Source organism: Adiantum capillus-veneris, chromosome 2, assembly GCF_014529385.1.
Source record: "Adiantum capillus-veneris isolate H3 chromosome 2, ASM1452938v2, whole genome shotgun sequence".
Classification (NCBI taxonomy): Eukaryota; Viridiplantae; Streptophyta; class Polypodiopsida; order Polypodiales; family Pteridaceae; genus Adiantum; species Adiantum capillus-veneris.
The window spans coordinates 45,600,755-45,628,131 of NC_140932.1; the positions used below are offsets into that span (position 1 = coordinate 45,600,755).

The following is a 27,377-nucleotide window of genomic DNA, read 5'->3' on the forward strand; positions in this document are numbered from 1 at the left end:
CAGCAAGATTTTATAGTTTTTACCTTAAATACCAAAGGAATGCTTCAAATTTTGACCTAAAAATAGAAGAACTTTTAGGTTTTCCCTTATTTTGTTTGGTTAGGAAAAATGTTTTTTGGCAAGCCCTAAACGTGTCGTAATCATTCTAGAAGTTGATGTATGTAGCATAAAAGTGTGTGCCCTAGTCATAAGCAATGGATTTTGGACAATACTGTTAACAATTTCTAGGTTAGCAGGGGCTAATTTACACGTAACTATGTTTGTGATATTTTGAGAAGAAATGTATGATATATAATGCTTTGTGTGATGGAAGAGATTTCCAAGTGAGAAGCTTGTGGCATATATAGTATTGTAAGAATCAAGCATTTTGGGAATGATGTTGTATGATAGCCTTCTGTTTCCGATTTATTTCACAACATTTTGTTGGCATTCTGGTAGTTGATGCGGATACCGTGAGAGGTCTGAGCAATAATCATAAATCATGTAATTTGTTCTCACCCATTGTAGTCCCATCTCTTGATCATAAGTGAGGAAATTGTCAAAAATGGGACTATCATTTGTGCTATCTTGGAGGTTGCAATTAGAATAAATTTCCTCCATATCAAGATCACCAATATTCTCTTCTACATAGGAATGGGGTCCTTGCATGCACCCATGAAGCACAAGGTCCTTATATGTTGCTGAAAAGGGAGAGAACCTAAAGTCTATCTTGTACTTTCCGCCTTCTGTTGCCCATGTAGATGCATCCCATATTGTTCCGTACACCGACATAGGTTTTGATGGGTATTGTACGCCCAATTCCTTAGAATTCTTCATCTCCCTTATTGGTACTCCATCTATAGAAAACCTGTTCAAACATGCATTTTACCTGACTTCATCACCTTTGAGAATCATAACCAAAAACTATGGAAAAACATATGAAAAAACATGCTTCATATGATGGATTGACTAAACAATGGTATGGAGATTTAAAATAGGGATAATAATGATTATAGTTCACTCAACTTGTTGTCTGACAGAAGAACAATAACTCATTGTTGTCACATTTTGCAATATAATCTCACGTCTTCATCTCATGGCTTACAAGTGAACTTGAAGATGGATTTATTATTAAATAGAAACATTAGAGGCAACTTGAAGATGGAAATTTGATTAAATATAAAGGTTAGAGGCAAGTTCAACATGCTAACACAGTTATATACGATAAAATTTTGCTTTAGGAATTGTGAAAGCAGCCCCATTATTCCATTAACAATGTGCATATTCTTTTTCCTTGCATACCTTATAGGTGAAAAGTTGTATGTACTATAAGCTAAGTGGGTATTGTGCCAACGAAAAAGAAAAGCACATGAATGATGCCTAGTCAAGGCCCATACCTTTGTCGTAATAAACAATAAATCATAATGAAACTCTACAAATGGAAGCATCACTTGTTTGTCTTGGATGCAATACTTACCTCTATGAATATCTTTCTTGTGTTGTTTATGTACATGTGTACATGTACTTATACACATACTCGCACCCATGTGAGGCCGTATGTGTGCACACTAATGTCGCCCATGTTAGTGTGATTGTTGTTCTAATGTGATCGAATTTACATCAAGTAATGACAAATTATGTATATATGTGCATATTCGTTATAGAAGTACATGTATTGAGCATACTAATGGACATAATGCATATTATACACCTACCAGTACAAAGGTGTCACTTTCAACGGTCGCACCTCTGTTTCTCTCTTTCTCTCTCATATTGCCAGGGGCATGAGGGAAGGATAGACTGCCACATTGGGGTGGGGTGGGGTGGGGTGGGGGGGGGGGGGGGGGGAATCCCTCCCCCTTTTATAATAGTGAGTGTATGTATTGCATTCACTAAAACATTTTATAAAGGTGACTCAAGCTCGTGACGATCCTTGAGGGAAAACATATTACAATGGATAGTACCATGGCTTCCCAACGAAGCAACCCTCTTCTTCTCATCAAGTCAGATTTAACCGTTGGAACGGTCCAAGCCATTCATATGAGGCCTCCCGTATACCAATGGACGCAATCGCTTCCTTAGTACTATCTCCTTGAAGCTAGTCGTTACAAGAGCATTCTCAAACACCCTATGGTTCCTGGCCTTCCAAATTTCTTTAAAGTAGCAAAACCTAACGAGTTGAGAGCATACCAGGAGCGCTTAGCTTTTCAACCTCGTCTCTCCAAGGAACAAATCAGTCTTGTAGAAACCTATCCTTTATGTCCTTTGGACCCACTTTCACAGTCCTTGAACAAATCAGTCTGGTAGTCGGGCAATCATTGAACAGGTGAAGGAGGTCATAAGAGAGAGATAAACATCCTTGGTCTTCTCATTCCCAAAGTGCCTCTCATGGGGCCATCGCCTTGCTTTCCACTCGAGCTCGGATTCGCATATCCACATACAATAGTTGTCCAGCCCTTTCAGAACTATAATTGTTGCCAACGTATACTCTATCAGCGGAATCCCACCCCCTTTATATAATAGTGAGTGTATGTATTGCATTCACCAAAACATTGTATAAAGGTGCCTCAAGCACGTGACGAGCCTTGAGGGAAAACCGATTAAAATGGGCAATGCCTTGGATTCCCAAAGAAGCAACCCCCTTCTTCTAGATCAGATTTAACCCATCAAAACAGCCCAAACCATTCATCTGAGGCCTCCCTTTTCATTCGAAAGAGGATGGGGTTTAGAAGGGCCTCTATATTTTCCATGAGGTTATGGAGGTGATTAACATTTGGACAAATAGATGCACACCTTGTGCAAGAATGGTGGGTGTGTAAGAGAGGTGTAAGAGTGGTCAGAGGATGCACTTTTTTCTCCCAAAAAAGAAGTGGACAACTTATGTTTTTCGGATCTTCATAATTCCTACATATGATCTCTGACCTGAGTGGATATTATAGATTTGTAATCTACACGCCGAGCTCTTTCCGTAGACGTGCTATATAATATGGTTTTTCCCAATAGATTTTAAATTTCATTTTGGGGGGGAAATTTGAATTCAAATAAATTACTTGTTTTGCCTGTTTAAATTCAAAAGATGTCCTTTGATTACTTTCTTAATACTAGAGGTTTGACTCCCTTAAACTGCCAAATAAAGAGGCCCTCCTAAACCCCATTCTCTTCCTAATGTACCAATGGAGGCAATCAGTTCCTTGCATTCAAGTACTATCTCCGTGAAGCTAGTCGTTACAAGAGCATTCTCAAACATCCTAAGGTTCTTGGCCTTCCAAATTTCTTTATAGTAGGAAAACCCGACGATTTGAGTGCATACTAAGAGAGCTTGGCTTTTCAACCTTTCCCTCCAAGGAACAAGTCTTGTAGAAACCCATCCTTTATGTCTTTTGAACTCACTTTCACAGTTTCCTTGCAAAACCACTCGTAGTCGGGCAATCCTTGAACAGGTGAAGGAGGTCCACACCTATTCAAGGTGTTATATTGCATCCACTGCATCTATCGGAGCCGATCCCTCTAGCATAAATTTTCACTCATGTCGGCAAAGCCTCCCACAATACCTTCCATAAAAAGCACTTCATTGCTATGGGCCATTGAGGGCCCCAAATATTATCCACTACCACCTTTCATCTTGCGTCTAACCGTTGCTTTCCCCATTGCTTGTTAAGGGGAGAGAACCACTCAGCCGAGGTCATAAGAGAGAGATAAACATCTTTGGTCTTTGGTTTCCCAAAGTGCCTGTCATGGGGCCATGGTGAGGCTTTCCACTCGAGCTTGGATTTGCATATCCACATACAACACTTGTATAGCCCCTCTAGAATTGCCAACAGATACTCTATCAGTGGAATCCCTCCCCCTTTTATAAAAGTGAGGGTATGTATTGAATTCACCAAAACATTGTATGAAGATGCCTCAAGCTCATGACGAGCCTTGAGGGAAAACAAATTACAAAGGACAATACCCTAGATTCTTAAAGAAGAAACCCCCTTCTTCTCATCAGTTCAGATTCAACCCATTGGAATGGCCCAAGCCATTCATCTGAGGCCTCCCTTTTACGAATGGAGGGAATCACTTCCTTGCATTCAACTACTATCTCCGTGAAGCTAGTCGTTACAAGAGACTTTTTAAACACCCTAAGGTTAATGGCCTTCCAAATTTCTTTGTAGTAGCAGAACCTGATGATTTAAGTGCATACCATGAGCGCTTGGCGTTTCAACCTCGTCCCTCTAAGGAACAGGTCAGTCTTGTAGAAACCTAGCCTTTATGTCCTTTGGACCCACTTTCACAGTTTTCATCCAAGGCCATTGGTAGCCGGGTAGTCCTCGAACATGTGAAGGAGGTCCTCACCAACTATATTGCACCCACTGCATCTATCAGGGTCGAACCCTCTGGCCTGAATTTTCACTTATGTCGGCAGAGCCTCCCACAATACCTTCCATAGAAAGCATTTCATTGCCATTGAGGGCAACAAACGTTATTCACTACCACCGTCCAGCTTGCCTCCGGCCACTGTTTTCCCTATGGCTCGTTAAGGGGAGAGAACCACTCAGTCGAGGTCATAAGAGAGAGATAAACATCCTAGGTCTTCGCTTTCCCAAAGTGCCTGTAATGGGGCCATCGCCTGGCTTTCCACTCGAGCTTTGATTCGCATATCAACATACAATAGTTGTCCAGCCCTTCCAGAACTATGATTGTTGCCAGCAGATACTCTGTCAGCAAAATCCCTCCCCCTTTGTATAATAGTGAGTGTATGTATTGCATTTATCAAAACATTGTATAAAGGTGCCTAAAGCTCGTGACGAGCCTTGAGGGAAACGGATTACAATGGGCAATGCCCTCGCTTCCCAAAGAAGAAACTCCCTTCTTCTCATCAGGTCAAATTTAACCCGTCAGAACGGCCCAAGCCATTCATATGAGGCCTCCCTTTTACCAATGAGGCAATCAATTCCTTGCATTCAAGTACTATCTCCGTGAAGCTAGTCTTTACAAGAGCATTCTCAAACACCCTAAGGTTTCTGGTCTTCCAAATTTCTTTAAAGTAGTAGAACCTTACGATTTGAGTGCATACCAGGAGAGCTTGGCTTTTCATCCTCGTCCCACCAAGGAACAAGGTAGTCTTGTAGAAACCTATCCTTTATGTCTTTTGAACCCACTTTCACAGTCTCCTTGCAAGGCCACTGGTAGCTGGGTAGTCCTTGAACAGGTGAAGGAGGTCCTCACCAGCTATATTGCAACCACTGCATCTATCTGGGCCGATCCCTCTGGCCTAAATTTTCACTCCTATCGGCAAAGCCTCCCACAATACCTTCCATCAAAAGCACTTCGTTGCCATGGGCCATTGAGGGCCCCAAATGTTATTCACTACCGCCTTCCATCTTTCCTCAAGCCACTATTTTCCCCATTGCTTGTTAAGGGGAGAGAACCACTCAGTCGAGTTCATAAGAGAGAGATAAACATCATTGGACTTCGGTTTCCCAAAGTGCTTGTCATGGGGCAATCGCCAGGCTTTTCACTCGAGCTCGGATTTGCATATCGGCATACAACAGTCGTTGAGCCCTTCCAAAACTATAATCGCCAGCAGATACTTTGTCCCACGTAGATTGAACTGAGTAGCTAGCTGATTAGTACCTTTTATCTCATGTTGTTGATGTCCTAGAGGTGGGTAAGATGTCTTAGCCCTTAATTGTTCATCTTTCTGGCTGTATCCCTCCACACAGGGTTCAATGGTATGTCGCCTGCTTTAGGGAGCCATAGGGGACTAGTGACTCATGGAGTTCAAGAAGTATCTGGTTAGCTCTCCCCACTCCAGTGTCTCCAAACTTATTTGACACTATCTTCAAAAGATAAGTAGGATCTCTTTTTAGCATCATATAGATTTCTAGCTATTATAAATTGCTTTATGCAACATTTGGAATAAGAGGAATGTCAAAATAAAGACTTTTAAGCTTAGATAGACAATTTGATATGCCTTTGATCTCATTAAATACCTTCACATCCCATCCAGTGCCATGAAAGAAAGCTTTATGTAGCCCCTCCATTGCTTACAAAATATCTTCTCCACCATGCAATTAAGAGTAGGATTATGCATTTGTGACTCCAAAAGGAATCAACGAATATCAAACTGTGGTTGCAAAAAATTAGTCATATGGTTACATTTAAAACAAATCAAACCTGGTGATATGTGGTTCATATCAACAGAGTTTTGCATGCTATTAAAGACATCCTATATCCAAGGAAGCCAAATGATGGCTACTTTATATGGGCACTCTATTGAGTTTGTAGTGTAGTCTACATATTATGAAGCCATAGGCTTTTCCTTTTTTGCAATATGTATGGAATTTCTCTACTATCCTCGCTCTATTCTTTTTCTAGTAAAAGAGAATCCTCTTTGGTAGCTTGAGCTGGTTTGAATTCTATGGAAATGTCGCACTTCCACCACGAGAACTTGATCTTGATTGGAATATTATACAGGCATGTGAATTTCTCAATATCCCTAAGCCATACTTTCCACATGAGGATTTGGGTTAACTTTCTTTGCCCTTAAGCGTAATGCATGCACAAAGGTATAGATTGACCTTCTTTTGGCAATCTCAATGTGGCATGCAATGTTTCACAGCTTTGGCCATTTTGGGTTGTCATTTTAAAATGCTCTATTCTAGGGCAACAAAAGCATAAAACATCTAAAAACACACACACACACACACAGGGTGCGCACATGCACACAAACTTAGCACATGGCTTTCACATTTCTATCAATTTAGCAAATCAATTCACATGTTTTGTGGTTTCAAGGTCTGGGTGGGGTGAAAGATATTCGCTTAGGGGCTGTAGCACATTTGGGTATCTCTTTGCCATTTGGGCGGTGTTGAGGCAATCATTTCTAGCATGCCCCTACTCACAACCAAACCAATAATGATTCTTCTAGTAGCAATTTGTTAGAAGTTTGAGAATTATAAGTGTTTCTCATTCTTTTCTAGCACATCTCAAACCATAAAATTAGTGCATTTATTAAGAATATGTTTCCAACTTAAAGTATGCTGTAATGTTCCTTGGATCAAGAACACCTCTCTCTCTCTCTCTCTCTCTCTCTCTCTCCATGCATAAATTTTGGGAAAGAATAGAAACGTACACTATGTGATTGGGAGTCCACAGAATGCTGTAATGGTGAAAGTCAATTGTTGGATCAAACCAAAGATGAAAGCGTTGCTCTCTGCCAATACTAGTACTACCATTGCCATAGACGTTTGTTTGGACCACGAAGGGTTCGCCAGGAAGCACTCCTAAGAATTCAAAATCTATCTCATCATGGTTGTGTTTGTAGATTCCATTGTTTGAAGTCTAGAATAAAACAAGGCACCATTAGATCTCAAATCTTACATTTAAATACCGTAAATTAGACTTGAAGACTGTAGTATAAGCATACATATAAATGCTTAAGCTACAATTTAAATTTTGAAACTCACATAAAATGTTATAGCCACGCCTGCAGAATTGTTCGTAGGAAGTTTTATGGCTGCACTAAATAGACCGTATTGGTATGAAGATTTGGATTTGAATCCACTTCCTGCATGGAAATTGAAATATATACATATTGTTCAGAGTAGATTCTAGAAGGTAATCTTATGCATAACGCATACTGGCTTGAGTTTGTCTGTGTATGTGGGTTATTTACATATGTTTGATGATTGTGCGTTGTGTATATATGTAGCGATTAACATAAGTATGTTTGACTAGTGTGTGTTGTGTATGTATGCAATGATTAACATATGTATGTTGCAAGCATAGGTATGTATTTAAGTGTTATGCATGTATGTAGCACTTAATGTATGTACGAAATCATGTACGCTTCGCTATGTATGTCGTCTGCCTATGAAAACGAACCTCACTGTGACCACATCAAAGAGAGAAAGAGAGGAAGAAGTCAGATGTTTGACTACTTTTCGATAGGTGTTTTAACCAAGTGGTGGCTGAAAAAATGCATGGAGAAATGTGCAGGCATGGGAAATGATCGACAAGTATGGTTAAATATGCTCAGGTTTGCTCTAGCAAGCATAAAAAGTAGGTTCTTTCGAAATTTGTCAAAACCTATAAAATAGTTGAGAATTTGAAGTTGTAGAGGTCAAAATTAGTCCTCTCGATGAGCCCTACACTTTGATGTGAACGGACTTCGATGTTGACGACATTTTTTTTTCGAGAAAAAGATCCTTCCATTAGTTAATAAAACTGTCCATATTGCTACAACCACCTCTACGAGAAAGGGCTACATCTACCAATGAAAAACAACAGATGTACAATGAGGGCTAAATCAAGAGATGGAAAGAGGGAAAAGCCACACAGGTAGACGGTAGTGCCATCTGAGCTCACCCCGGACCACGGTGAAGAAAGGGCCAGGGCACCAGAGTCGTAGAAACGCCTCTCTGCGCTCCCGCATGCGGTCGGAGCTGCCTGAAGTCTCTCGAACTGTCCCCTTAGAATATCCAGCCAAAAGTCACGAACAGCCTCCGCTAGTGAGACAGGGCGAGCCTCGAAGATGCAGAAGCAACAGACCCGTAAAATGAACCAGAGTGTCAGGCCACATACGAGCTCCCTACACACCTCTCTCTCATTGCACCACTCTTGGGGGGTAAGCTCTGTAGCAGGCTGGAGTGTAGGTCGACCCCCCTAGATCACTATCATCCTGCTCGTGGAAGATAGCTCAAACTATAGCGCAGGGCCCGTGAGGGTGGACCAAGCAGCTGCACCCCAAGTGTACTGTTGCGTTGTGGAAAGAGCTGGCATCAGCCAAAGAACCCGAAGCCAAACCTTCTGTGCCATGGGGCAGTCCCACAGAGAGTGAGCTGACTCTACAAAGGATGGTCACAAGCTACACATGCTGTCGAAAGGCACTATGTACTAGCCAACTCCCCACTGTTATAGCTCTGTGTGCAACTAGCCACTGGAACAAAGTGACTCGCCGCAGCTGTCTGGAGTCCCACAACCTCACCCAAAAGCTTGACAAGAACTCGATGTCACAAGGCGGGCACCACGTGCCACTACAAAAGAGCAGATTGAACAGATTTTAAGCACTTCAAATAACAACTGAACTGAGAGAGAGAGAGAGAGAGAGAGAGAGAGACAACACGCGACACGGAGTGGCGGAATTCCACCCCAGAGAGTATTGGCCCCAAACCTTGGCGCCCCTTTCGGTATTTCTTTATATTGCATCAACACAGTACAAGCCGGTACTCGAGACTCTGCACCTTCTCCAGAAAGCATGCCAGAGAATGAGTCCTAGCCTCATATTTAAAGGCCCTTGGCCTAAAAAGTAGTTTACATGAAAAGCTTTCAAACTCAAAAGCTTATGGTCCACAAAGCAATGCCAAAAGCTGCCAGCGTAAATCACAGAAATCCGTAAAACCTGCCACGTCATCAGCCAGTGCAAAACGCAAAAATCTCCCTGCTGTCCTTAGGGTTAGGGTTAGGGTTAGGGTTTCTACAGTTTTAGGGTTTCTGACAACAGAATTAGGGTTTGCAGGTTTTAGGGTTAGGGTTTCCAAAATTAAGGTTTGTAGGTTTTAGGGTTAGGGTTTCCAAAATTAGGGTTTGCAGATTTTAGGGTTCGGTTTTCTAAAATTAGGGTTTCAACAGTTAGGGTTTTTGGCATAAATTAGGGTTAGGGTTTCTGCTCTCGGGCAACCACGTCATCACTTTGTGACACTTCTTCTGTTACTTGTTCTTCTTAGGGTTTGGGCCCCACGGTCGACATTTGCAAGTTGGCTCCCTTCTTCAAGGCTTTGACACGTCAGCAGTTTGTTATGTCTCCCCTTCTTGAAAGAGAGTAATCGTCCTCGATTACAGCGTACCTGCAAAACAACGCAAGTTAGCTCAAAAATTTCCGAGTGACAATCAGTTTGCTCTTTTTATTAAGGAGTTAGCTTCTCCTTTCTACTCTTTTGATCAAGGAGTTAGCTTCTCCTTTCGTCTAGATTGGAACTCTTGATATTCCGGGTAGTAAAATTAGCCATCACACCCAGACCTTACTGATCTTCGACGTGTGTCTTGATGCACTAAAATTACATACCCAGGCAATCTCATCCAATTAGGAATATTCAGTAGTTGGCACATCACAATGCAACACAAATGCTTACATATGCATGTTACAAGACATAGAAACATAAAGCCGCCGATGAACACTCCTCCCGCATAACCTAACAAGGTCCGGGCCGGGAGATATTCAACGACTCCCCCATCACTCCTCCCGCATAACCTAAAAAGGTCCGGGCAGGGAGATATAGAGGCCTTTTACAACCAAATGCCCCCCAGACCGCAGCCTGCGTCGTTTGGAGGTGCCGAGAGTAACCACTGCTCAGACTTCTTAATACTCCTCCCGCATAACCATCCAGGTCCAGGCCGGAAGTCACAACAACAATTATTTTACAAGCATACAACCAAACGCTCCCCAGGCATTGGCCTACGTCGTTCCGAGGTTTAAACAATACCAAAACAATATTTCTCACTTCTCCACCCGGGAGTAGCAGAACACGGAGAGAGACGACACATGACACGGAGTGGCGGAATTCCACCCCAGAGAGTATTGGCCCCAAACCTTGGCGCCCCTTTCAATATTTCTTTATATTGCATCAACACAGTACAAGCCGGTACTCGAGACTCTGCACCTTCTCGAGAGAATGAGCCCTAGCCTCATATTTAAAGACCCTTGGCCTAAAAAGCAGTTTACATGAAAAGCTTTCAAACTCAAAAGCTTCTGGTCCAAAAAGCAATGCCAAAAGCTGCCAGCATAAATCACAGAAATCCGTATAACCTGCCACGTCATCAGCTAGTGCAAAACGCGGAGATCTCTCTGCTGTCCTTAGGATTAGGATTAGGATTTCTACAGTTTTAGGGTTTCTGGCAGTAGAATTAGGGTTTGCAAGTTTTAGGGTTAGGGTTTCCAAAATTAGGGTTTGTAGGTTTTAGGGTTAGGGTTTCTAGAATTAAGGTTTGCAAGTTTTCGGGTTAGGGTTTTTAAAATTAGGGTTTGCAGGTTTTAGGGTTAGGGTTTTCAGAATTAGGGTTTCAACAGTTAGGGTTTCTTGCATAAATTAGGGTTAGGGTTTTTGCTCTCGAGCAACCACGTCATCACTTTGTGACACTTCTTCTGTTACTTGTTCTTCTTAGGGTTTTGGCCCCTCGGCTGACATCTGCAAGTTGGCTCTCTTCTTCAAGGCTTTGACACGTCAACAGTTTGTTACACTCAACTCTGAGACCCTCCTCCTACCAATGAAGTGCTGCAGTAGGACAAGCCTCTCTCCGTGCTGCCAGTATATGACGCCCCAGTCGAACAGTGTACTGAAAGAAAGGGATCCCAGGGTGGTCGGCTGAAGAGAAGGGGTCTCTCCAAAACCACTCTCCAAAATCCCACTGCACTCGTGCCAAAGGGCAACTCTCCCAAGCCCAAAGCCTCTAGTAGCCTATCTCAAGATCTTTTGGGTCAGAATCTATGACACAAGTCCTCCCACAGATGCCTACATTTCGAATCCTCTGAAAACAGCACTCTGCAACCTGTGGAACCTCTACTAAGACTATATGTAGTCGACCCTCGGCCTGAATCTCAAAGAACATGGAGGGTACAGACTCTAAGCAAGCGCGAACTGCAATGAGGACCTCCAGTCACGTGAAGGCTCCCATCCATCGGCGAGCTGTTGTCCCTAGAGAAGTGAGTCACTCAACTGGTAGAGCCTCTATGTAGTGTGATATCCTAGCACATGCTCTACACCCCTCTCATGCCCTGTAGCTAATTGCTCTGTACCTCCTCTGGCAAACCTGAGAATTGAAGCCAATCGCCTAGAGTGTGTGTTGGACCCTCTGCCATGGGACCCCAAGAAACATGGGGCCTACTACCAACCAAGTGGCCTTTCTGAGTGCTAACCATAGGGTTCCAAACAAGGGGCTGTCTCAAGCGCTCCTCCGTGCATGTAAGCTGCAGCGGAAGTGAATGTTGAACTTTGCTCAAGATGAGTGCTCCGAATTGTGCTCAAGGGTTCCTTTTACTTTCGGAAGGGAGAGCCTTCCGTTACTTTAGAGAGAGAGTGCAAAGGACACAAACAAAGAAAAAGACACTGTGCATGAAGGTACTGAAACTGAGAGATAGAGAGAGAAGAATACGACACCAGAATGTTGTCAAACCCTCCTCCGAAGGCCCCACTCCCTACGGCAATGCTTTGGACTGCCGATGATGTCGACGATGATAAGGACGACGACGAGACGGGCTGAAATCTGAAAATGCTAATGGCTGAAATCTGCAAATCTTTATCTGCTGAATTCTGACTCTATGTCGGTGACGATGTCGATGACGACGATGCGACGGCGACGCGCTGAAAACGCAGATGCTGAAATCTGCGTTTTCCGGGCTGAGACTGTAAACTTTGCGGGATCTGACCGTGCGGCGAGGATCTGCTGCAAGAAGGTGAGATCTAAGAGGTTCGGGACTTTTTCTACGATGTCTGACTGGTGAAAACTGACAACGCTGGTCTTCTTGTTGTCTTGTCGCGATGATCTACAAAAATGCTAGGCCTCTTGTGGATCAAAAACGCTAGGGCTGAAACTGTGTTCTGCTGCAAAAACGCTAGCCTCCTGTTGTTGCAAACTGTAAGGTGCAGCGGAATGAATGTTGTACTTTCTCAAGATGAGTGATCCATATTTGCTCAAGGTTCCTTTTAGTTCTTATGGAAGGGAGAGCCTTCCGTTCTTTGTGAAGAGTGCTATGATCACGAACAAAGTAAGTGGATATTGTGCGTGCAAGTGTATGAGACTGAGAGAAAGAGAGAAGAGAGATACGACACCAAAGACGCTGTAAAACCCTCCTCAGAAGGCCCCACTCTCGTTGGCGAGAGTGGTCTATGATTGATTGCACAAAGTGGTACAATGATGATACATGGAAAACTGATACAACTTGTGACTATGTCGGTGACGACGACGGCCCTACCTACTTTTGTTGGGAAGTCACTTAAATTAATAAGTGAAAAATATCAAAAATAGGAAAAATAGGCTAAATGCACTGGAAAAATCCCCTAACTGACTCTATTGGATTCTGATGGGAATATTGATGATCATTGTGTGTGCAACCAGAGGATATGCATCTGTGCTAAGTGACTGGGCATGCACGGTCTACGAATAAACTCACAAAAGTGCCAGATCACTTCTAATCTAGACTGACTGGACTTGACGGAAACCCTGTTATGGTGTAGCTTGTCCACGGACACATAGGGTTGGATGTGTCACGTGACATCCCCTCCTTTTTAAAGTGAGGTACTTGTACCGAGCTGCATGGCTTCCTTGTAGTCTGCCAACAACTCTGGATAATCCTTGAAGAACTCTTCGTCTACCCACACTGCTTTGTGGGTTCCTCGATCCTTGAACTTCAAAAAGTGTTGTCGTACTTGCTTCTTCGAACCATGGCAAAACCAATGCAACAACACTTGCTCCGGCTCCATGACTTCAGCTTCATCGATGATCTCTGGTTCCTCTTCTTCCGAAATGTCCTTTGGAGGTGTTCCCTAAAACACTTTCAACCAAGAAACATGGAAAACGTTGTGCATTGACCATGAGTTAGGCAACTGCAATTTCATTGAAACCTCATTTATCTTTTTAATGACTAGGAATGGACCATACATACGAAAAGACAACTTAGGACATTTCTTTCCAACTTCCTTAAAACGTTGTTTCATGATTCTTAGATATACCCAATCTCCTTCCTTGATCGAGACCTCCTGACGATGCTTGTTAGCCTGCCGAGAATAAGATTCCTGAGCCTTGCTTAGCCGAAGCTTCCCACTCTCAAAAATCTCATCCAATGACTGACTTTCAGGATTGGCATCAGGCATTTGACTGACCGATCGAGTCAAAAGTGACTGGAAAGGACGGCCAAAAGCGGCCTCATACGGAGTTCGACCAATAGCAGAAGAAAAGGAGTCAGTTAGAATAGCCTAAACCAATGGGAGATAGAGATCCCACTGAGACTACTGATCATGTAACTTAGTGCCAAAATTTTCAAAGAGAGCGCGCCAAAAATTGGACGTGAACTTAACATCCCTATCTGAAACAATTGACTTTGACAAACCACAGAGGGAGTACCAATGCTTAATGAACAACCATGCTACATCTTGTGCAGTCATTGTGGCTTTACAAGGAATCAACATGCAAAATTTGATGAAATGATCAACAATTGTTAAACATTTGAGTGTTCCTTGAATGCAAACTTGGTGGTAGGTTAGTCACAAAATCCATAGAAATATCCTGAAAAGGTCCATCGGGAATAGGCAGCGGAAGCAAGAGGCCTTGCTGCTTACCCCGAGGAGCTTTTACCTTTTGACATATAGTGCACTGTGTGACATAACGAAACACATCTTTTCGCATTTTAGGCCAATAAAAAAATCGTTCAATTTTTTCCAATGTGGTGTTCATTCCCCTGTGCCCACCCGTGAGAGAATCATGTGCATCATGCAATATGGTTGGCCTGAGAGCGGACAACACACATAAACGCTGACAAAAAAACAACAATCCATCACGAATGAGATAGTTGCTTGGCCCTTGGGAAGCAAGAGCCTGCAACCAATACTTACCAAACTCGGAATCCGCATATTGATTCTTCATGCTGTCAAAAGACTCACCCTGAATAGAAAATGTGGTCCTTGGCTCAAGAGCATCCTTTGCGACTCAACGCATCTGCAACAGGGTTAGCTTTTCCAGGCACATACTCAATCAAACCTCCAAATTGCTCAAAAAATTGTGACCACAGTGCTTGGCGATCACTCCAATGTGCACTAGGCATAGACTGGAGCCATTTGAGGGCTTCATGATCTGTGCGGACTGTAAACTCTCTACCATACAAAAAATGCTTCTAATGCTTAAGAGAGTGTTGACAGACAAAAGTTCTTTATCATAAACTGAATAATTCTTTTCCGCACTATTGAGCTTCCGGCTAAGGAAAGCTACAGGACGACCATGCTGTTGAAGCACAGCGCCTATGGCGACATTGCTCGCATCCGTCCATACCTCAAAGGGATCATCCGAAGAGGCAAGGATAAGACACGGTGCTTCTGTTCACCGCAACCTTGAGAGCTGCGAAAGCCTCAAGGGATCACTCCAATATGCACTAGGCATAGACTGGAGCCATTTGAGGGCTTCATGATCTGTGCGGACTGTAAACTCTCTACCATACAAAAAATGCTTCTAATGCTTAAGAGAGTGTTGACAGACAAAAGTTCTTTATCATAAACTGAATAATTCTTTTCCGCACTATTGAGCTTCCGGCTAAGGAAAGCTACAGGACGACCATGCTGTTGAAGCACAGCGCCTATGGCGACATTGCTCGCATCCGTCCATACCTCAAAGGGATCATCCGAAGAGGCAAGGATAAGACACGGTGCTTCTGTTCACCGCAACCTTGAGAGCTACGAAAGCCTCAAGGGATCACTCCAATATGCACTAGGCATAGACTGGAGCCATTTGAGGGCTTCATGATCTGTGCGGACTGTAAACTCTCTACCATACAAAAAATGCTTCTAATGCTTAAGAGAGTGTTGACAGACAAAAGTTCTTTATCATAAACTGAATAATTCTTTTCCGCACTATTGAGCTTCCGGCTAAGGAAAGCTACAGGACGACCATGCTGTTGAAGCACAGCGCCTATGGCGACATTGCTCGCATCCGTCCATACCTCAAAGGGATCATCCGAAGAGGCAAGGATAAGACACGGTGCTTCTGTTCACCGCAACCTTGAGAGCTGCGAAAGCCTCAATGGCTGCCTCGAGCAAGTCTACGCAAGGACGACGAGTCTTTACCCCTTTCAAAACAGCAGTCATAGGTGCAGCAATGCGTGCAAAATTCTCTATATACGAACTATATGCTTGACATAAACCAAGAAAAGAACGCACATCATATGCAGTTTTGGGCAAATCCCAATTACGAACCTGTTCCACCTTCGCAGGATCTGCAGAAATGATATAACCCAGATAAGTGACTTCAATAAGAAAAAATTCAGACTTCTTAGTTAAAATGTACAACTGACACTCATCCAAACAAGTTAGTACCCTTTCAACATCTCTTTCATGTTGTTCCCACGATGCAGAAAAAATGAGAATATCATCTAAAAAGTTGAACACACATACACCAACCATATCGCCGAAACGACCTACCATGAGACGATTGAATGTACCCACGGCACCTGTCAATCCAAAAGGCACAACAATATACTCCCATTGCCCTCGCTCGGTGCGAAAAGCGGTCTTGAAAATGTCGCCTTTGAATACCCATACCTGATGGTATCCACTTTTGAGATCGACCTTGCCGAAAACCTTTGCCCCATTGAGCCTATCAAGGATATACTCAATGCGAGGCATCGGAAACTTGTTCTTGACGGTCATTTTGTTTAGTGCCCTGTAATCAACACACAAACGAGACGAACCATCCTTCTTGCGAACAAACAAAATAGGAGCAGCAAAAGGACTTACACTAGGACATATGAATCCTCTAGCCAACAACTCCGTGAGTTATCGCTCTAACTCTTCCTTCTGTGTCTTGTTCAAACGGTAGGGAGCCTTACTGACAAGCTGGGTTCCCTCCATAAGCTCTATGCGATGGTCCTCCGGCCACTCGGGTGGGAGACGAGGTGGAAGATCATCCAGCAAAAAGAGATGTTTAAACTTCGTAAACAACTCTGAATACTTAGCTCGTGCTTGAATGCTCTGGAAAACCGGAGCAACATAGATGAATGCCGCTTGTACTCCTCGTCGTAATTCACGCTTTACCTGCACATGAGAGATGAGAGGCAAAGAATGCAAACCCTCCTCAGCACGAATGATGAGGGGGAGATCAGTTTTGGCATGTAGAGTGAGAGTGTTAGCCTCAAAATCAATGAGAGGGTTGAGTTCACGAAACCATCTAATACCCAAATTCATATCACATCTAGAGAGAGGAGACACAAGAAATTTCCTACAAAAAGAAGCTTGTTGAACAGTAAACATAACATCAAGGCACTCCTTCGTGATGAGAGAGTTCATAGCAAGAGCAAAGCCAGAAACCTCGAGAGGAGATTTCTGGCTAACCTCAGGCGGGCGGGCTCTCTCAACAAGAGGGAGACTAATCACATCATGCATACTGCCTGGATCAAACAATATGATAAAACGCTGTCCCTTTACATGACCATAACACTTCATGAGAGACTCATCAATGTGTGTGTCAGAGTCAGAAGAAAATGCACGTTGGTTTGTGATAGTGCTTGTGGTTGTTGCGGGTGCCTTTTGTTCTTTAGGTGGGACTGTCTTAGGACTGGCCTTCTTAATGTGACCCTTGACGTGACATTGAAAACATCTACCTTCTTTAGCATAGATCACTTGTTCTTCAGCCGTGATGTATCCTCCTACAATTCCTTGTGAAGCTTTTTCATCAAGGGTTAGCTTAGGTTTTGCAGGTGCTTTAGCTTTACCCTTAGATTCATTGTTAGAGTTCTTTTCCGAGGAATTAGAGGAAGAATGGCCAGAAGAGTTACCATTCTGCGTGTTCTGAGAATTCTGAGGGATTCCTTGAGAAGTCTTGCTTTCCTTTGGCTTTCCCTTGTGTTTCATCTCCTATGCGAGAGCAATCGCTACCGCCTTGTTGAGATCGATTGGACCAAGTACCTCCACATCATACTTGATATACTCGTCCAATCCATAAAGGAATGCCTCCTTGCGCTCCGCATCCGATTTGCGTAATTGAGTGCCGAGCTGCAAAACACGATTAGAGAAAGACATAACCGGCATACCATTCTGCTTGAGAGCGCGCCAATCGTCCTTCAATCGTGCAAGGTACTGAGGTGGCATAAACCGCGCCTTGAGCTTGTCTTGGAAATCAGCCCAACTAAAAGAGAGGGACGTGAATTCGTCGGCTTCCTCTAGGTGCGCGGCTAGCTGTGCCTCTTGCCATGCGTGGTACCAATTTATGGCATCACCAGCAAGGTACATAGCTGTCGTCAAAACTTTGCTATTTCCTGTTTTCTTAGTTGTCGCAAAACAAGCATTAAATTGATGCAACCAAGAATGAATAACCGTAGCATCCATCTTACCGTCATACTTACTGAAAGTCAACTTCTCTGTGACCGGGTTGTTGAAATCCGTATCGTGGCTTGCGCCACTTGATGAACTCCCACGATCCTTGGGTGGTTCGGATTTTGAGGCAAGTACCTGTCGAACCAATTCTTGAGTTCGTAGTCCTCTTTGAGCCTCTCGCTCGATCTCTAAGGCCGTGCTTCGTGCTGCCGCTTCCTCATTTCTTAGTTCTTTTCTTTCTTTCCATGCGTCGCGTTGCGTTCTAAAGCAAGGCGATTTTCTTCTTGTTGTGCGGCAAGTCTTGCGTTTCTTTCGTCGCGCTCACGGTCCTTAGCTTCTTGTTGTGCGGCAAGTCTTGCGTTTCTTTCGTCGCGCTCACGGTCCTTAGCTTCTTGTTGTTCTGCTTTGCTTGCGAGTTGTGCCAACGCAACTCAATTCGTTTCTTGTTGTTGTGCCATCATGTCCAACATCGACTTGACCATCGCCTCCATAGACGTGGCTCCAACTCGTGGCGTAGATGGCGAAGGGGGAGGGTTGGAAAATCTCCTGGTGGGGAGAATCCTTCATCGCCTTCTCATGCTCATCACCTGTATACGAAGTATCCATTCCGCTTTGGGTGACGACCATGCACTATGATCTTTGGTTCTTAAGTTCACGAGGAACTTGGGTTCTTGAGGTTCTTGAGGTTTTCTTTTGCTTGCAAATCGCATTTGAGAAGGATCTTCTCTTCACCCGAGTTCTACTCTTTTCCGCGGGCGCACCCCTTGGCGGCCTTGCGCTCACACCAAGGTTGCTTTTTCCCACCTCACGTCAATTGGCCGGCCGCTAAGTGCACGGTCCGCTCTCAATGAGTGAAAAGAGACACAAGGGGAGGCTGGACAAGCCCTTCTTTCTTGGGATTCCTATCTCTTCAAAAAACACGATAAGGAATCGACACGCCCAAGCGAACTTGGTTCGTGCAACCGTAACAAGCAAAAAAATTCTTGTGGTTCTTGTGGTTCTTTCCTTGAGTGATACAGAACATTGCCAAAGCTCTGATACCAATGTAAGGTGCAGCGGAATGAATGTTGTACTTTCTCAAGATGAGTGATCCATATTTGCTCAAGGTTCCTTTTAGTTCTTATGGAAGGGAGAGCCTTCCGTTCTTTGTGAAGAGTGCTATGATCACGAACAAAGTGAGTGGATATTGTGCGTGCAAGTGTATGAGACTGAGAGAAAGAGAGAAGAGAGATACGACACCAAAGACGCTGTAAAACCCTCCTCAGAAGGCCCCACTCTCGTTGGCGAGAGTGGTCTACGATTGATTGCACAAAGTGGTACAATGATGATGCATGGAAAACTAATGCAACTTGTGACTATGTCAGTGACGACGACGGCGACTTGAGGGCTGAAATCTGCGACCTTCTAATGGCTGAAAATCTGCTGAATCTGGGGCTGTTTTGGGTGGCTGAAAAACGCAGGTTTTAGGGCTGAAAAACGCTGATCTGGCTGCTTTTTTCTTGTTGCTGAAATCGTTGACAAAAAACGCTGAGGCTGCCGTAATTGGTGCTGAAAACGCTGCTCTGTATGCTGTGGACTGAAGGCTGAAAACGCTAGAGGATTGCAGCCTGGCTGGTGTTAGTGAAAACGCTAGGCTAGAGGATGTTGGCGATGAGGGAAACTGAAAACGCCGGGGCTAGGGGACTGTGGGTGGTGACAAAACGCCAAGGCTGAATGTGCGCGATGAGGTATGACCAAAAACGCCAAGGGGTGTAGAGGTTCTTGCTGAGAGGGAGGGAGTACCTGCTGCCTAGGGGCCACTTGTGCTCCTTGCTTATCTGCCAAAGAATGCTAGCTTTGGTTTGCTTATATATTTTCTTAGCAAAATTGCCCTACCTACTTTTGTTGGGAAGTCACTTAAATTAATAAGTGAAAAATATCAAAAATAGGGAAAATGCACTGGAAAAATCCCCTAACTGATTCTATTGGATTCTGATGGGAATACTGATTATCATGCTGCATGCAACCAGAGAATATGCATCTGTGCTAAGTGACTGGGCATGCACAGTCTACGAATAGACTCACAAAAGTGCCAGATCACTTCTAATCTAGACTGACTGGACTTGACGGAAACCCTGTTATGGTGTAGCTTGTCCACGGACACACAGGGTTGGATGTGTCACGTAACACAAACTGCTAGCGCTAGGGCTGATCTGATGTCTCTGCTAACTCCAAGCTGTCCTTGATGAAAAACGCTGGGCTGATCTTGGATCTGTGGCTGAAAACGCAAGGTTTACCGCCGGTGGGGAGTCTTGCTGAGAAGGTGCCTGTTGAACGCGAAGTTCCTGCTGCCTCTTCTACCAGAAAGTGCTAGCGCTAGGTTTCTATTTATACAACTAAGCAAAAATGCCCTGCCTACTTTCTAACAAAAGTCACTTAAAAATAATAAGTGAAAAATGTCAAAAATAGGAAAAATAGGTTTTATGCACTCGAAACTGCTCCTAATGGATTCTAATCATAATGCTCATGATCACGTTGTGTGCAACCAGAGGATATGCATCTAATCTAAGTGTCTGGACATGCACGGTCTGTGAACAGACTCACAAAAGTACCAGGTCACTTCCTATTCTAGACTGACTTGACTGAACTGAACCCTGGTCATGAAATACCTTGACCACGGACACACAGGGTTGGATGTGTCACGTGACATCCCCTCCTTTTCAAAGTGAGGTACTGGTACCAAACTGTATGGCGTCGAGGAAGATCGCCAACAACATCGGGAATCCTAGAAAGGACTCTTCGCCGGCCCACTTTGATGCGTGGGTCATGCAATACTTGAACTTCATAAAGGTCTGCATCGCTTGCTTCTTTGGGCCGCGCCAAAAGCGACACAAAATCTTCTGTGGATCTTTCGATGCTTCATCTTTGTCTATAGTCATGCGTCTACCTTCTTCAAGAATCTCCGACGATGAAAATTCGTGAAACCACTTTCAACACAAAAACATGAACATATCCATTCCATGTAAAGTGACTGAAAAAATTCTAGTCTTCCTTAAAGACTATGCATGCAATGTAGATGAACAAATAGACGGAGTGCCAAACCGTTCACCACACACATGCAAACAATGAGATTGAATCTTATCTTTCTGATCTAAATCAATCAACTGCGGCAAATCACAATGGAAATGCCTATGCTTGATGCTTAATCCTTCTTGTGCTCTCTCTATGATTGTGTCATGCCAAGGAAGAGACATGGAATGTGACTTCCTTGAATGCATACTTTTCAGCTTTTCATGAGAAATCCGCATACATCCGTGCTCATTCATGAGCGAATCGTCCTCAACATACAATATGGCATGCCTATGAAAAGGGATCACATAAAGACGCTGACTAAAATACGAATGAAACACTCGAACACTGCGTACTGACTAATCATGCGAACACATAATACTTCCTGTGGGAAATCTGTGGACCTAGGCTCGAGAGCCAAGATCGGTTCTTCCTAAGGACGTTCTTTGGACCTTGACTCGAGAGCCAAGATCGGTTCTTCGTGATTGATCAAGTCTACAATGAGGTTAGTTTCACTAGACAAAGTATCAACTAAACCATCATCCTTGTGAACAATCACATCTTTTTCTTGCAAATCATCATGCTTGTGAGAAATCACATCTTGATCATGCAAATCATCATGCTTATCATTATCATTCACATCATCATGCAATTCTTCATGCAAATCCTGTGTGTCATGCTTTGGAGAAGAAGAGACTGAGAGAGTCTCCCTTTCCCGAATCTCTAGCGCATCTGTGCTGCCTGCACTTGAGAAAAGAATCGGAACAAGGCGACTTTCTTTTCATTGTGCTCATGCTCTATAGCTGCCATTCTTTCCTCGTGTTCACGCTCTATTTCTACATTTCTTTCTTCGCGTTCTAACTTCCTGTCCATAAACATCTGCTCCAACTCCTCCATAGGAGTCAGTGCAATCCTTGGCGTAGATGGGAAAGGGGGAGGGTCAAAAAAATCTCCTCGTGGGGAAAACTCTTCTTCGCCACTCCCATGCTCATCATCTTCATGCAAAGCATCCATTCCGCTTCGGGTGATGACACTCCCAACCGGGAAAGCCACTGTCTTCCTCCAGTTGTTCAATGCGCCTGATGCACAACAAAACATCCCTAGAGCCTGCTCACACCTGTGCAGGTTGGCCTCTTGGCCCCCAAGTACAGAGCTCATTCGTCGGTAAACTCAGCATCCAGTAGCTCATCGCCCCGAATAGGGAGCGCTAAGCCATGCAGACCAAGCTGCTGTGAAACCAAGACTCTGCTCATCGCCTCGGCATAAAATAGAAAGAGGCATCTGTAGAGATCTGACACACCTCTAATCCAAGTGTCTGAGAAACCCATCCTGCGTAGAGGACCCTCCAAGAAGGCCTAGTAAACTTTGTCTGTTACGTGCACATCTAACCTTATGTGTACAAGGACAAGCTACTTCATGACATGGGTTCAGGTCAGTTCAGTCAGTCTAGCCTAGGAAGTGATCTGGCACTTTTGTGAGTCTGTTCGCAGACCGTGCATGTCCAAACACTTAGAGTAGATGCATATCCTCTGGTTGCAAACAGCATGATCGTCAGATTTCCATCAGAACCCATCAGGAGCATTTTTACAGTGCATATACCTATTTTCCCTATTTTAGTCAATTTTCACTTATTATTTTTAAGTGACTTTTGTTGGGAAACTAGGTAGGGCAATTTTGACAAGGAGATATATACAAAACCCTAGCGCTAGCACTTTCTGGTAGAAGAGGCAGCAGGGACCTGACATCCAACAGTGCATCTTCTCAAGCAAGAAAAACCCCCCCCCCCCCCCCCCCCAGCAAGAAGACTCGGTGTTTTCAGCAATCAACAAGAAGAGCCAGCGTTTTTCCTTCCATTGCAGATCAGCCCTAGCGTTTTGCATCTGTAAGCAAGCCTGGTGACAGCAGGACTCACCAGATCAGTAGCGTTATTGCAGCCGGACACACATCAGCCCTAGCGTTTTTGAGTTTGTAGAGCATCCTAGCGTTTTTGCAGATTCATCGCGACATGACCACAGAAGCATCAGCGTTTTCAGTTTTCAGCATAGACACATCACAATAGAAGTCCCGAACCTCGCAGATCTCACCTTCCCGCACAGCAGATCCTTGCTGCACGGTCAGATCCATCGAAGTTTGCAGTTTCAGCCCGGAAAACACAGATTGCAGCATCTGTGTTTTCAGCGCGTTGTCGTCGCATCGCCATCAACATCGTCACCGACATAGAGTCAGAATTCACCAAATAAAGATTTGCAGATTTCAGACATTAGCGTTTCCAGATTTCAGCCCGTCTCGTCGTCGTCCTCATCGTCGGCAAGTCCATTGCATTGTAGAGATTTGTGCAATCAATAGTAGACCGCTCTCGCCATAGAGTGGGGCCTTCGGAGGAGGGTTAGACAACATTCTGGTGTCGTATTCTTCTCTCTTTATCTCTCAGTCTCAACACCTTCATTCACAATGTCATTCACTTTGTTTGTGATAATTGCACTCTCTCACTAAAGGAATGGAAGGCTCTCCCTTCCGTAAGTAAAAGGAACCCTTGAGCACAGTTCGGAGCACTCATCTTGAGCAAGGTTCAACATTCACTTCTGTTGCACCTTACATTGGTACCAGAGCTTTGGCAGTGTTCTGTATCACTCAAGGAAAGAACCACAAGAACCACAGAAATTTTTTTTTCTTGTTGCGTCGCACGTAACCCAAGTCCATTTGGGCGTGTCAATTCCTAATCGTGTTTTTGAAGAGTGACAGGAAACCCAGGAAAGAAGGGCTTCTCCAGCCTCCCCTTGTGCCTCTTTTCACTCATTGAGAGCGGACCGTGCACTTAGCCGCCAGCCAATCGACGTGAGGCGGAAAAAAGAAACCTTGGTGTGAGCGCAAAGCCGTCAAGGGGTGCACCCGCGGGAAAGAGAAGAGCTCGGGTGAAGAGAAGATCCTTCTCTAACACAGATTGCAAGCTACAGAAGAACCTCAGGACCCCCAAGAACCGCAAGAACCCAAGAACCTCAAGAACTCAAGAACCCAAGACCCCAAGCACCACAAGAACCCAAGTTCCTCGTGAACTTAAGAACCCAAGACTTCAGGGTATGGTAATTACCGGAAGTGGAATGGATACTTCGCATGGAGGTGATGAGCATGGCAGTGGCGAAGAAGAATTTTCCCCACCAGGAGGTTTTTCTGACCCTCCCCCTTCCCCATCTACGCCACGGATTGCACCAAATCCTATGGAGGCTTTGGTTAAGTCGATGATGGACATGATGGCACAACAAGAAGCGAATCGCGTTGCCGTGGAGTGTGCACGCCAAGACAGACAGGCATCCTTGGATCACGAAGCGTGCTTGGAGGCCGCGGAACGAAAAGACTAAAAGCTGAAAGAAAGGCAGCTATTGAGCGTGAGCGTGAGCAAGTGCGCGTGGCGGCTGAAGAAAGACGAGCGGCCTTGGAGACAGAGCGTGAGATGCACAAAGACCTACGAATGCAAGAGTTGTGCGACAGGTTCTCACCTCGAAGCTCGAGCCGGCCAAAGATGTTGGTGGTTCATCAAGTGGCGCAAGCCGAGATTCGGACTCCAACAACCCCGTCATAGAGAAGCTCACGTTCAGTAAGTATGATGGTAAGATGGATGCTACTATTATTCGTTCTTGGTTGCATCAATTTAATGCTTATTTTGCGACAACTAAGAAGACAGGAAATAGCAAGGTTTTGACGGCAGCTATGTACCTTGCCGGTGATGCCATTAATTGGTACCACGCATGGCAAGAAGCACAGTTGACCGTGCACCTAGAGGAAGTCGAGGAAGACACGCCCCTTTCCTTCAATTGGGCCGATTTCCAAGACAAGCTCAAGGCGCGGTTTATGCCACCACAATACCTAGCACGGTTGAAAGACGATTGGTGCAGTCTCAAGGAAAATGATATACTAGTTATGTTTTTGTTTTGCAGCTCGGCACCCAATTACGCAAATCGGATGATGAGCGCAAGGAGGCTTTCATTTTTGGGTTGGACGACTATATCAGGTTTTATGTCGAAGTCCTCGACCCAATCGATCTCAACAAGGCGGTAGCGATTGCTCTCGCACAGAAGATGAAGCACAACAAGGGAAAGCCTAAGGAAAACAAGACTTCTCCAAGTACCACTCAAACTCCTCAGAACGATAAGAACAGTAAGAATGATAAGAACGGTAACTCTTCTAACCAATCTTCCAATAGTCTCTCAGAAAAGAACTCTCCAAATGAACCTAAGGTAAAGCAAACACAATTGCTAAACCTAAGCTCACCCCATATAAAAAGGCAGTACAAGGTTAGTCAAGGGCTGTTGACCCTGCTTAGAAATGCTTTGATCAATCATCAACATGTATATCCAGTTTTGTGTACTTTTGAAGCACAAGTTCTTGACCATCTCTTCCTGGGAAGGAAGTGGTCTTGTGGAATGTCTGTCTATTTTTGCTCGAAAATGTGTCTTATTCTGCCGGTTTTCTTGAGGACTAGCTTAAAATCTAGCTTAGAATCTAGCCAAAATTTTGAATTTCAGCTGTTTTGTTATGTGTTAAGCTCGGATGATTTGAAATAGATACAAATAACCTATCCTTTCTACGAAGAGTAGATGTAATTGTGAGAAAGGAAAATGAACATGCCTGAGTGGTGGTCAAGGTTGAGGGTGACGTAGAGGTCATCTGAGGAGACACGTTGGTGGTCTGGCGACCAGAGGTTGGCAAAGGCTGATGAGAAGCGTTGGGCCTTGTAACGCCCCCGGTATGCAGGCACTCGATATAAGGATGATGATAATGCTGCAGCAGCTGCCATGGAAGCTGCAGTAACCTCTCCTTTCTGCATATTTTCGCCATCGCACAGGACGCCAAACTCTCTGAATACCATAATAGCGCACACTACAATAAGTACCCGCAAGGTACCCATGATGCGCTGCTCTGTGTGTGTGTGTGTGTGTGTGTGTGTGTGAGAGAGAGAGAGAGAGAGAGAGAGAGAGAAATGGTCCCCTCTCTCCGTCTCCTTTTGCCCGTCGTGGCTTTACATTTTTGCCTTCTCCTTCCCTTCCTCTTCCGTTGCCTAACTACCTTCGCTTATCCGAGAACTTGCTCACGAGTATACTACGCCTTGACTTGAGTTGGTGCTGCCTCCCACGAGTTCCTACGCCAACGACCTTTTTTCGCCTGCCCAAAGGCAGGATCCTTTTAGCCTCAACTAAAAGTACTTTTCGTATTTCTTAGAAAAAAAAATATTTGATTGGCTGCAAAAGGATGTTGGTTGAAAATGGAAGTGATAGTAGAGAGTGGTTCTAGCAATTCCTTCGTATGAAAAGATAAATCATGATATACGGCCCTCAACGCTAAAAAGTAGAGAGCGCTTAACCTCTACAATTTACTCCTCCCTAAAGCTCCTTGCAATGTGGCACCAATTTCTCACTCTTGCTCCTCCCTATTTACCGCACAACCATCTACCTTCCCCCAATGGTTCATCACCACGCACATCTCTTCTCTTCCCCAGCATTAGGCTAACCGACACATCCAAGAGTTATGATGTGTACTACGATGGTGATCCCATGGGTGTCTAGCAATGTGCAACCTTTTGTGGGACATGATCACATCTCTTGAGCTCTTCAGCTACTCGACGTTCCCATGAAGGTGAGTAAGGTGCAGCTTACAGAGATATTGGGGTAGTGGGGAGCCGATGAAATTATAGCACTCGACCTTTCTCGATCACCTTCACCTACATCCCAATATTGAACCATTATCGGATCCCATCATAGTGAGGGTCTAATTACTATCCATTATTTTGACATGCACTCTGCCAAGAGTGCCCTTTCTAATATTTAGAACCAGCATCTTCTTCACTAGTAGCGTGTCCAACAGTAGCTATCCCAAGATCGACATTCTCAACAGCTTTGCATGTCTCCTCTCAATCAATATTCTCCGCCATAGGATTATAGTCTTCTGGCCTTTATTTGGTAGTTTAAGGAAATGCTTAAGGCTTAAGCCATGTTTGACCAAGCCTAAACGAGTGGGGAAAAGGCCTATGCTCGGCTTTTGAAAAATCTATTTCTATATTTTGTCTTTTAAAATAGGCAGTTTTGAGAGAAGTAGATAGATTAATTTTATATGTTTCAAAATTTTAAATTGTCTTTTCCCACACTCTCCTCTCTTTCTTACATTGAAATCGCTCTCTCTCACTTTGAGGTGATTAAAGGCCCAAGCACTTTTAAACCCTTCACCTGCCAAAAAAGCAGATTTTTCACATTCTCTCTTTGTACTCTCTCTCTCTCTCTCTCTCTCTCTCTCTCTCTCTCTCTC

At 44.2% G+C, this 27,377-nt stretch overlaps 1 protein-coding gene across 1 annotated transcript; it reads right to left on the reverse strand.

Moving 5' to 3' along the window:
• Positions 1-245: 245 nt before the first annotated feature.
• On the reverse strand, positions 246-26,150 carry LOC147462701 (putative xyloglucan endotransglucosylase/hydrolase protein 28). Its single transcript, XM_086527119.1, has 4 exons — positions 25,707-26,150; positions 7,434-7,534; positions 7,100-7,308; positions 246-847 (listed from the first exon to the last, which is right to left on the reverse strand). The coding sequence occupies exons 1-4, from the start codon at positions 25,984-25,986 to the stop codon at positions 406-408; spliced, it is 1,032 nt and encodes a 343-aa protein (XP_086383245.1). The 5' UTR covers positions 25,987-26,150; the 3' UTR covers positions 246-405.
• Between the last annotated feature and the right edge of the window lie 1,227 nt (positions 26,151-27,377).

Bases quoted from the DNA above. Each gene is read 5' to 3' on its own strand.
- LOC147462701 (XM_086527119.1), bottom strand. From the start codon at position 25,986: ATGGGTACCTTGCGGGTACTTATTGTAGTGTGCGCTATTATGGTATTC. The intron at 7,535-25,706 runs GCATGTTCATTT...ATTTCCATGCAG, and splicing joins CAACCTTGACCACCACTCAG to GAAGTGGATTCAAATCCAAA. The intron at 848-7,099 runs GTACGTTTCTAT...ATGTTTGAACAG, and splicing joins TGGACTCCCAATCACATAGT to GTTTTCTATAGATGGAGTAC.